This window comes from Columba livia, chromosome 1 (assembly GCF_036013475.1).
Source record: "Columba livia isolate bColLiv1 breed racing homer chromosome 1, bColLiv1.pat.W.v2, whole genome shotgun sequence".
Classification (NCBI taxonomy): domain Eukaryota; kingdom Metazoa; phylum Chordata; class Aves; order Columbiformes; family Columbidae; genus Columba; species Columba livia.
In genome coordinates, this window is record NC_088602.1 from 168,686,617 (window position 1) to 168,698,757 (window position 12,141).

Consider the following 12,141-nt stretch of genomic DNA (forward strand, 5'->3'; position numbering starts at 1 on the left):
GAAAGCTGGAGGAGGACTTTTTACAAGGGCATGTAGTGACAGGACAAGGGGTAATGGCTTTAAACTCAAAGAGGGCAGATTTAGATTAGATATAAGGAGGAAATTCTTCACCATGAGGCTGGTGAGGCACTGGAACCGGATGCCCAGAGAAGTTCTGGATGCCTCGTCACTGGAATTGTTCAAGGCCAGCCTGGATGGGGCTTTGAGCAACCTGGACTAGAGGAGGGTATCCCTGCCCACATCAGGGGGGGTTGGAGCAGATGATCTTTAAGGTCCCTTCCAATCCAAAACATTCTATGATTCTATGAAAACCAAAAAACAGTCTGGTAACAATCACAGAAGTATGCAGCTGTTTCCTCCTTGCCCACTGTTCTAGAGTATTAATATGTTGTCGATCTTAAGCGCACAATATTGCAGAGCCTAGACATCAGGTTAGGAATGCTCTCCATACCAGGCTGACAGCCTGATACAGCAGCATACAAAGGCACGATAGCTACACAGCTAGAGAACTCCTTTTGAACTTTCAAGATTAATAGGTGCTCCTTTTATGTTGAGTAAAGGGACTCCCACCAACATGACAATACTTTGCCCCTGGAATTGCCACACTCTTCTAAAACAGTGAGAAGATAAAGTAGAAAAAGATACTTTCTGGAGTGTTGCCTTCCCCTCCACAGACGTACCCTATTGGATCAACCACCATCACCTTCGACAGTTGTTTTTGGTCATAGCTTATTAGATATCCTTAGATTTCTGTTACTTAAACATGCTTGCATAGAACAACATTTAAGACTGCAGGAGAACGCTACCCTTAGAGGCACCACCTCTGTTCTGCAGATGATCTTTTCTACATCTGGTTTCATGTAGTGGGAGTTACACCGTTTCCCCAAAAATAAGACCTACCCTGAAAATAAGCTCTAGCATTCTTTTTCAGGATTTTTGAGGATGCTTGATATATAAGCCCTACTCCAAAAATAAGCCCTAGTTACAGTTCAGAAAAAAGTCAATTTAAATTGTGTCCAGGCAGCTATACATGTAAAAACATAAGCATCTTTTGGAGCAAAATTTAATATAAGACCCTCTCTTATTTTGGGGGAAACGGGGTAACTCCCTGTTATATATCCCATGCTGCCATTACCTAAAAGCATTTTCAGTGAGCTTCTAACATGCCCATCCAAGAACTTGCAGTGCGTGTTTCTATCTGGCTAAGAATCTTTTTTTTCCAAGAAACAATCTATTTCCTGGTTCCCTATATTTTCTCTGAGAAGAATTCACAAAAATCACAGATCAGAGCCTCACCTAAACATAGCAGGAATCAGAAGTGACAGTAAATGGAAAACACAGGTGGGTCACAACACAAGCACACATGCTAAACTCCTGTAACGTAAGGTCCCACTTTCATAGGACAGAAAATCAACATCACAAACTTCAAACCATATTGGGCCAATCTGTAGCAAAGAACGAACCATAGAATGTCCTGGGAATACTCCTGTTCTTGAGCATATTCTTTTATGTGGCTGTGTGTGTTTATTTGACTCACACTAAGTCAAATCTTTGAAGGTGCAAAAACTCTACTTACGGAAAAAAAAGATCTGCAACCATGAGTGATGAGAAGGATGTGAGGCAAGCTATGGCCAATTCGCACCTTTAATATATGTAGATAATCACTCCAAAATGACTGGTCTGTGTTAGTAAAAAGCAAAACAAAGCACAACCAAGCCCCTCACCAACTGAAAGCCCCTCCACTTTACTGGATTCCCTTTGATCTCAAATTCAACAGCAAACCTATACTTTGCCTCTTCTAATTTTTTTAGATTTCTGAAAAAAACATAATTACTAGGAATTATTTATAAGAAATGTTTCTTCAGAAATTGCTAACATCCATTAATAACAATTCCTTAACAAAAGGCTACACAATTGATCTTCTACACACTGGGATTCTTGTTTAACAAAATAAAATAAAAAACCCAAAATATTTCTTGGAAATGGACATTAAATTATAGACTTACTTATGGAAAAAATCTAGCAGATTTGACTCTTGCAAGTATCCAATTAGTGAATTCTCAATCTGCTGTATTGCCCTCCCCTGTCAACACACAATTCTTTTCATGTCAGAAATCTGTAAACACCGTTTTGTTGACCAAATAAAACTGTGAGAAGTGTTTGGCTCATTCACAGAAATTAAATTGGTTCCCAGAGGTTGTTGCCTTTGTTGTTTCTTTTGGCATACAGAAGGAAATGAAAAGGCATGTATTTCAAATGCTTTGGAATTATTATCCAAGCCCTCTACATACACATAAAACAACAAATATTTAGTATTGAAGCAAGATGGCTACATTCACAGGTAATTCACGAAATGCTCACATTCATACCTGCTTTGTGAAATGGATAGTAGTCCACTGTTAAATAGCTGAAGGAAAGCTGCATGGCCCCTCCTGTAACACGTCTATTCGAGTCTGTAAAATAAACGAATGCTCAGCTCTGCAGACATTGTATTTAGCATGGTAATTCTCAAGTTGGTACATTCCTTTAAACACCTAACAGCTACTTCTTCCTGCCTTTTATTGGCTCTCCTTACAACCTCATTGTCTTCCCTCAACATTTTCATTCAGGTGGTCTTCACCGGTTTCTACAGATCAGCTTGTAGGACCCTGTGTTCTGTACTCAGTCACTACTAAGAAATTGCATATTGTTTTAAATGCCATCAAAACCAACTCTTTGTACACACATTACTCCAGTTTTTCTGAAAAAAAAACCTCCTCACACTGAATATGTGATTATGATCAGTCTTCTAAAGTCAACATGTACTTTCAAGAACACTGTAAATATATTTTATTTTACAAATATTATTGCAGTGAAGAGGTCTTCTGAGACTCCTCTGTTCTGATTTCTCCACTGCTAAATTTAAACTCCATGGACAAAAATAAAGGACCAATAAAGAGATCTTGCTAAGAATGATAAATCCCAACTGCAGTAGATATATTGCACATAAGGAAATACATCTCTAGCCAGCCAAACCTAGGCTATGCTGCTCTGCAAGTATTTTCCCCAATCAGGGAAATACATTCACTAAACCCCAAGTTTTTCACACTCTTTTCTTCAGCAGACTTTGCATGCCTCTAGAAATTATATATATGTACACTGCTGCGTCATTCTCTTCCGATCACTTTTAAAAGGCACACAAGTAATGTCATTCGTCTTTTTTTTAAATTATAAATATGGCACACTGCCAGTCTTTCGTTTTTAAAAAACGTACAAATATTACACACAAAATTATAAGACCTCAAAGCATTCGTTTCATTCTTTCAACTTGCAGCAAAGCATACCAAATTATCTACATTAGTAGCACAAAGAGGACTGCTCTTTTATTGATCTGTATTTTATAAAGAGTATTACAGAAGCAGATTATACGGCAACCCTTTCAAGTCACAGTAATGCTGCCACGGCATTCTTGATAAGCCAGTTAACTTGTAATATAAAAGGAAAAAGAGAGCAGTAACAATCAGACTGGACAGAATCCGTTTCTAGAGGACAAGAAAAGTACTGAAGCTACTAGCACTATTATCAGTTTTAATTGCATTTACACTAAAATAATTATATCTAATGTCAAAATGTTGTCCTGGCAGACACATCCATCTTATGATAAATGGAAGACAATGGAAGAAAATATTGAATATTCCTCTAAAATAAAGACAGAATCTTGACTTCCTGTGCAATCTGCTCTAAGTGAACCTGCTTTAGCAGTTGGGTTGGACTAGATGATCTCCAGAGATCCCTTCCACCCCCAGCCATCCTGTGATTAACACTATTGTATTCCTCATAATGTCTTCTGAAGATTATTACCGTTCACATGCATGCTATTTAAAAAAAAAAGTTACCTTTTTCTTTAGAATGGATATCATCACATATATGTAGGTCCAAATGAGAAATTACTAAATGATGAGAAGTTTCCTTAACATCAAAATCATTAAACAATTTTACTATTGCATCGTTTTGATCAGGTGCTGCTGTTGTCTGGTGTGCTTTCACCTGCTGGGAGCTGGGTGCAGGGGCAGAGCTCTGAAAAAATAGTCATATAGGTTTATAAAGTTTATCCTTATTTTCAAGCATAAGTATCCTTTTACTTACTCAAAACAGGCCTTTCAAATAAAGAAAAAAATCTGCACCACATGCATTCACCTTGTATCGTTACTGAGATTTAAGTGTGCTATTTTAGAATAAAGCTAAGTCAAGCTAATGGCCAGGTGTCACAGAAAGGCAATGCCAGTTCATCCCCCACTCTCTGCTTCCCCCACACTTCATTACACCTGTCACTTGCAGAGCCGGTATTTTTCTAACTTTTGTTGCAAGCTGTTAAGGCAACTAAACAGCAGAAAACCAGTCATTTTTGTTGGGTTTGTTTCTGCTAGTTTTGTTCCTTAGATTGTGTCACAATAGTGTCAAATGTAATCTAGTGCCAGTACCAGGGAACGAGTGCGATGCAAGCACAGGGAACTGAAGGACCATGGACCGCTGACCATTAGATCAGTGTAGCTAAACCATCAAGTTAACTTGTAAGTCATCAGGACAACCCCAAGAACTAAATTCTCCATTAGAGCACACTAGCTATATTGTAAGAGATTCTACACAAATGATTTTACTCAATCAGGCTTAACAATAAATTATGTTTTAGTTTTATAGGACTATCTTTTATCAGTGTATTTGTACTGCTTCTTCACAGGCAAGATAAGGTCCCTCCCCACAACACTTACAAAGCCCAGTTTATCTGGTCTGCTCTATGTGCTGAAAGAAGACCAAGATTTACGTAAGACTGTCTTACATGCAGCGTCAACATCACATCTATGGTAGCAAAAATATGTTAAAAGCGGAATTATTTTACACTATATACTCCAACAAGAGAGCTACATGAAGGAAAGCTCTTATTAAAAGCTGACTTTTCAGTATCATGAAAACAAACTGGACGAGCACTTTATATCATTATAGTAAGCATATCTATCCACACATCAAAGTTAGTGTGTCTTAATTATTTATTTTTAATTCATAAAGAGAAAATATTTGGAGAGCAAATTTACTAAACAGTTAATCAACTGTTAAGTAAATACAGAAGTCCAAATACTCAGTATGTGGATAGAGTAATGCTTTTTTCTTTAACATCAACACACATCATCTTGTAAAATAAACTCTTTTATACTACTGTGATTCATTTCCAAAGTTAAGATGTACAGCTGAATGGAAATGAGTAACTGAATATTCTCTAAAATAAATTAACATAACTAACCACACTGTGTTGTATATTAGAACAGCAACACTTGCTAATGATATAGTGAGACAATCAATTATCATACCTGTGCTGTCTCAGAAGCCAAGCTTTTTCTCTGTTCTGTTGATTTCTCTATGGCTTCACTAAGAGATTTGGCGTACTGCACCATGGCTTTCAGCTGGGAATCAGTCAAAACCCACAGCAAATCATCCAGAATCAGAACCAGTTTTGATGCCACTACATTACAATCCTTTAACTGTAGAATAAAAATTTAAACAAGTCAAATCTGTCCATTAAATATTTATATTTTTTATATGAAATACAAGAAAAAAAAGGTGAGTGCAAAACCACACTTCCCAAAAAGCTAATTTACTCCACATAAAGAGAACCATAGAATCATTTAGTTTGACATACCTTTAAGATCACTGAGTCCAACCATAATAAAAAATATATATTTTATTTTATTTTATTCCTCTCATTAACTAAAAAGTGCTTAAAATACAGTATATTTGTGTGTCACTTTTTATTTGTTTGTTATGTACTGGATATTAAACTGATGCATTTCTCTAAATACAAGTAATGTAATATTGCCTGAATCTAGAGAGGTAAGACAACATGCATCACTATAAATAAAGCTCTGCAGGTCAAATGTTTTCACCTGTGCAAGGTCTTCATCGTCAAATTCTGCATTCTTATATAATCTGTAAGACTGTAGAGTTTACGTTACTAAAAATTTAGTTCAGGGAATTCTACATTTTACATGGACTAAATTTAAACCTTTACAACGTTCACATATGCATTAAAAGCAGGAGTTAAAAATGAATTCATAAAATAACAAAATATTTCAAGCTTTTCAGGTTTACCCTTCTTTTAAGCGTAACCCTAATTTTGGATTGGTTAGTAATCAGTCGAACTGGAGCACTCATGATTTCATGCTTAGAACTCTGGATTGCATCTGCTTCTATTCTGATCATCTGCCAGTTGATTTCTTTAAAAGTCAAAACCTTTAAAGAGAGAGAAAAAGAGAAAAACACCTTCATGTAATAGACAGTTTACTTGTGCCTAAGTATGTGCAGGTGTGCGTGTGTTTATGTATATATCTGTGCATATATACACACTCACATGTGTCCTTCATGCAGAGTCACATGAACAGAACAAATACACATCACTTGTTATTCCACTTACAGGTGTTGGCAATTAAAGCCCTGATCCTTCCCTCTACCTCTAGAATGTCACAGAAATGTGAAGGTGGTTCCAAGCAGGCAGAGATAATAAGCAGCATTTAAAATATTCAGAAGAAAATAAAGGTCACGATTATTGCATACTAGGTTGCTTGTGGTGGAGGAAAAAAAAAGATGGTGTAATTTAGTTTCAAACTGCTAAATCCCAGTATACGCTAAAAGAGCAGGGAGGGAAGCAAAGCTACAGGATGAGAGAGGCTTTTGGAGTGTTTTATTTCAGTTAAAAGAGAAAGTTAAACATTGAGCACATACACACCCCACAAGCTTTGAATCCATTACATGGACTTCTGGAAGACACAGCAATCAAATACTAGAATGATTACAAGAGCAGCAGGTACAGCTGGATATGCAAAATTCAAATATGGCAAAATGAGTGAGCAGCAAAACCACGGAGAACATCAAATGAACAGGACGTCATGAGGAAAAGAAACATTAATTCTTATTTCCCTAAAACGCCTTCCTACATTACTCTCTGAAGAAAAAAAGGTCAGCCATATAGAAAGCGGAAGAGGGAAGAGTTTGTTTGGTACGTGTCTTATTTTTCAGCTGTCATTCTTGTCTTGTCTATTTGAAAACTGCACTGACTACGTCCTGCGAAGATAAGCAGAGACTTAAGTAAAACATAACCAATGTGTTTGGCAAGCAGGCACACACAATGAAGTGAATAAGATGGAAAGGTGCAGTGCAAAGTAGCCCCAAAAATATTATCTGCAGGAAAGCAGAGTACCTACCTACTATCCTCATCCAGGAGATGCCACATGAATGGAAGCTTCTAAAAAAATTCTAAGGAGATTCCTACTGCATTAAGAGTGTAGCTACAGTGGAAACCTAAAAGCTGACTCCTTCAAAATGTAGTTTAGCACTAGCTGTCTTTATAGTACAGTGTTGGTTTTGTTCTTTCACGTTTCAACACAATTTAGCACTAACAAATCACTTGCTACAGTTCCTATAAATGTGTGTTTCCAGAATTCATTGCACTAAAAAGGAACACTCCTCAAGCAAATTTCTGTTGTGTATGGGCTAATTATTCAGAATCAGATTCTGCTTAGAAAGCACAAAATCAAAAAATACGGCAACACAAAATTCCATCTACTCAAACTTTATATTTTCCTCTTTAGACTTCATTAACACATAAGCATTAGCCTACAGATAAGATGAAGGAAAGACAAAACTATCAGAAAAATAGCTTTGAACTTTGTTATAATTTAAAATACCAGAAAAATACATTCTCTTGGTGTTTCTTTCCCTACATCAAAAGCAACTACCAGACCCCTTTAAGTCCGAGTAAACTGTTTGCTCCATAATAATCAGCTCTAAATAAACAAACATGGGCAAAATTTGAAACACTCCAAGGCCAGATGCATGCCAAAATAAGTCCTCCTCAACTAAACATACAATATTTAGAATCAACCCTACAGTCGGTATAGATTTTACTTCGGTTACATGGAAGAAATCAAAATAATATAGTGTACACCAAACTAGAACTTCTACGTTATTTTTCCCAGACAGCAAGGTATGTACTTTACTGCTATTACTTTTTTGTATACATAAGACTTAATTATTCCAAGAAAAAAATGTTAAATTCTTGCATAGGAACTTGATTAAAACTCCGAAGTGCCTAAAGAAATCCTTATTAGGCAAACCCTCACAAGCAAATAAGTAACCATTTAAAGCTTTAAAAATAATAATAAAAACCAGCACAACAACCTGGTCTAGTTTGCAGTTTAAAGTGCTTGGATGATGTTGGAGGGGAACACTACACGCGCTTGCCCTGGTGTCCTGGTTTTGCTAAAAACAAGTTTCTCTTTTAGTGAATTTGCCTGTCAGCTAAATCCTTCATATTAACTGCATTTTCCTGGAGAACCAGACACATGTTTTGGTAAACCTAGCAATGGAATGCAAACTTATTGATAAGCACGGATGGACATCTCGCGAGAGGGGTGACGAGAAACAAGTGACCAAGAAACTGACCAACTGTGTATAACATTCCATTCACGTGAATACTTCATATAAAAGTGGGAGATCACGAGGATCTCGTTCGCTTTTCCCTTTTGCCCTTTTCCCTTCTGCTTATGGCCGACATTAGGAGAGGACCTTGCTAGTCGTCCCTGCGAACTGAGGCCTAGTGACAGACTGAATCCAGCTCCGATTGGCTGCAGAGTCTAATCCAGGACTTCAGGTGCCGGCTCTGCAGTTGCTGAGACTTTCAAGATTGGTTTTGTATATTTTGTATTATTTTCTCTATTCTTATTAGTAGTATTAGTAAAACATCTTTAATTTTTTCCAACTCTCTTCACTCTGTGCTTCTTTTCCTCCCAATCGCCTCTCCTTAGTGGAAAGGGAGGAGAGGGAGGGGGAAGTGTGTGGGGGGGAGAGGGGGTTAACAATACATCTGCCAGGGTTTTATTGTCACCCCGCAATCTTAACCCTGGACACCTGGTCTTTGCTCTTCCCACTTGGGCCACTGCTAGAGCTGTAACATTTGATCTGACTCACACCCACCGTTTTCACACCCTTGTGTTCCCAGAGTACAGCTGAAATTACCAAGCACAGAATGTCTCCATTTCCAATAACAGCACGTTTCCTACACTGTACAAGGTTACAATTCAACTTCCTCCTCCTTTACACAAAAAAACAAGGAAAAAAAGTTAGCAGAAGAGAGTATTTACCTCTCCACGTTGAGCTTCTTGTATTCTTGTAAATCTGAGGTCAGCATGTTCCCAGTTTGCATTTACACTATATATTCTCAGCTGGGAAAGTTCAAATGAAGCATTAAAGGCTTTTGCGCCAATCCTTATTATAATGGAGTTCACAGAAACTGAAATTCCTTCTACCACTTTTTCAGCAAAGCCATATTCACTAAAAAGTGAAATGCCAACATATTAGATATACACCTAATGAAAGGATGCAAAATTAAACAGCTGAAACACAACATGAAATAAACCATAAAATAAGTTCCTAACGTATTCTACATTTATGATTTTTTTGTTAAATATAAGGAATTTAGTTTACAACAGTTTCTGCTCTGCCCTATGACCCTAATCTCAAAATAATCATTCAAGAAAATACTTTGGATCAAGATCAATCTCCATGAAGTATAACAATTAATGCAGTTTTCCATGACATATATTTTACACACATATAAAGACAGACAAATGTACAAAAAAAAATAAAATACATGTTATACATGCATAAAAATAGCAGTCTACAACATTTTGTAGAAATCCTACTCTTCTTTAACTAGTCCTTACGTACATGTAACGTCAAATGAATTACTTGACAATTCCAATCTGGTTAGTATTTATCTCTATAAGCTACTCCATCCATTAAAACTAGGATCTTACATATATGCAAAATAGCATGAAGTATCTGCTTTTTTTCACTCTGTAAAAGAAAGGCATCCTAAATGGATGTTACATTTCTACACCAAAGCAAGAGGCGGCCCAGTATGAAAAAAGATAAAGTGGTTGTATTTTTTTAAATAAAAATGTTATGCATTCTGAGTGTTTTAGATTAGTGAATGGAAAATTGTATTTTAAGTATTCCTTTAACATCTAAAATTTTTGCCTTTGGGTTGTTTCTAATGCTTGTTTTAAGAGTATAGATTCTGTGGTTTGTCATTCCTTTTCCTTTTTATAACTTTCATCCTACAGAGAATCTCTATGGCAATGATTTTTCAAGCTGTACCCTCGAAGAAACAGAGGCCCATGGACTACTTCCACATGTTATACAAAAGCTAAAATAAAAAAGCGATCGTATTATCAAATTCATTTCTCTGTCTATGGGTCAGTCTATGCCCACTGAAAAATGTTTTGGGTCCATAAAGATAAAACTGCTAGGGGGGGCAGTGAGGAGAGTCAATGATGCAATGCTATATTGTCTCCCCAAATCACTTAACTTTTGAGCTATATACTATGCATGAAATCTTTCATTAAGATTTGCCTGATACAAGGAAAGACAACTTTAATACACCACACTAATAAATAGCCCTTAATACTGTTGTTTTAGACCAAACAAACTTAAGAAAACCCACCCAAATATTATATATATTTTCGAAATAGGTTGAAGGCAAGCTATCTGTAATTTAAAAAAAAAAAAAAAAACCACAAACATAATATCCATTAAACTTGGTATATTCTTGACACAGTAGTCGCATCCATATGAAACACACTTAGAAAGTTCCATACATAGTTCAGATGTTCTTTCCAGGCTTGGGCCTGGAGAGTGTCATTATCACTATACGTAAGTAACCCCACCCAGAAGTAAAAGAATAACATTTTAGAGAGATGGAAATGGCAAGTTACAGCACCATATATTTCTGGAAATTTCCAAGGGATCTAACTGTTTTATAGTAATTCAAAACAAATATTAAACTTTTTTGGATCAATTACTTGTAAGTATCATCACTGACCTCTGCCCAGATGCAGTTGCTATAGGAGAGGGTCCATTAGGGGCACGTGGCTCTTCACAAGTGCTCATTTCCATCACAACTTTATCCAAGGACTTGAAAAAGAAAACCAAAAATTGGACACTTAAGAGGTAACAAAGTTAATATACAGAAAATACTTCTTACCATGACAATTTTCCCATAAACTTTCGTAACATACGAGAATTACCTTTTTTTCTAAAATTTGTTCATATAAATTTTCAAATTTTGTGCATCCTAATAGACCTTCCAGTCAAATATTGAATTACAGAATTCTTAATCCCTGACTATCTACGACACACATGTTCAAAAATTGCATTTTGAAAAGGGCATGATTTAACATGCACTCATCCGGGTTTTCTTCCTATATGGTTGTTCTTTCCATGAAATATCTAATACCTCCTGAGTTTTCCAAACAATTCAATAAATTCAGAAAATTTTAATGAAAAATATTTGAAACTAGTCCTCTAAAATTCACAATAGCAGATGTAGTTTTGTGCTACATCTTTAAAACAAAATCTGGATATATATATTTGGTATACACACATGCATATATACTCTGTGCATTTATATGAATCTTCAGGAGATCTAGCAGAAGTAGTTTCTAAAAAGATACATTCTAGTATAATTTGCCACACATCATATTATAGTAAAATTGTATGCTATTGTTGTATCCTTTGTACTTGAGGTGGGACCCTTGCAAAAGATGGTGGGCATGAAGGGAATGAGACACCTAAATCCTATTTTAAATGAGGGTTATACTTAAATAGAACTATAACACACATTATAGATAATGCAAACTATCAGAGGTGAAGAGAATGGGAATAAATCAAATCCAAAATCTCATTCGCAGCAATGAAATAAATCCAAAATTTTGCTAACTTACTTTACAATGTTTGTTACCTAAATTTATCATGCCACCTGGAAAGGCTCTTAATTTTAAAGCATAAAGCTCTGAAATCTTGTCCCATTAGAAGCTCATTCAAAACACAACAGCTGATATTACTTCCTCGTCTAGCTCTGTCTCTATAACACCCCTTCTGAATTCCTACATTTACCCCCTCTTAAGCCAGAGAAATCAAACTAAAAAGCTTTGTCCTCAATTTTAGATTTTTCATGATCTTTATTATCCCATTGTGTTAATTGTGCCTGTCTTCATCACCCACTTGCTCCATAAACATGTTTGTTTGCTCTTCTTGTCCATGAAATGGCCTGAC

The 12,141-nt window shown here is 36.2% G+C and overlaps 1 protein-coding gene across 5 annotated transcripts in view; it reads right to left on the minus strand.

Moving 5' to 3' along the window:
* The window catches only part of BLTP3B (bridge-like lipid transfer protein family member 3B), a 60,294-nt gene that overhangs the window by 28,802 nt on the left and 19,351 nt on the right, over positions 1–12,141 (minus strand). For all 5 annotated transcript variants that reach the window (XR_010468494.1, XR_010468498.1, XM_065043774.1 and 2 more), the window contains 6 exons: positions 10,910–11,001; positions 9,168–9,357; positions 6,121–6,261; positions 5,343–5,513; positions 3,876–4,056; positions 2,370–2,453 (listed from right to left, as the gene is read on the minus strand). Coding sequence is in view for 3 of the 5 variants with exons in the window: in XM_065043774.1 (XP_064899846.1) it covers positions 2,370–2,453; positions 3,876–4,056; positions 5,343–5,513; positions 6,121–6,261; positions 9,168–9,357; positions 10,910–11,001 (859 nt within the window). In the remaining 2 variants the exon portion in view is untranslated. The remainder of the gene's footprint in view (positions 1–2,369; positions 2,454–3,875; positions 4,057–5,342; positions 5,514–6,120; positions 6,262–9,167; positions 9,358–10,909; positions 11,002–12,141) is intronic.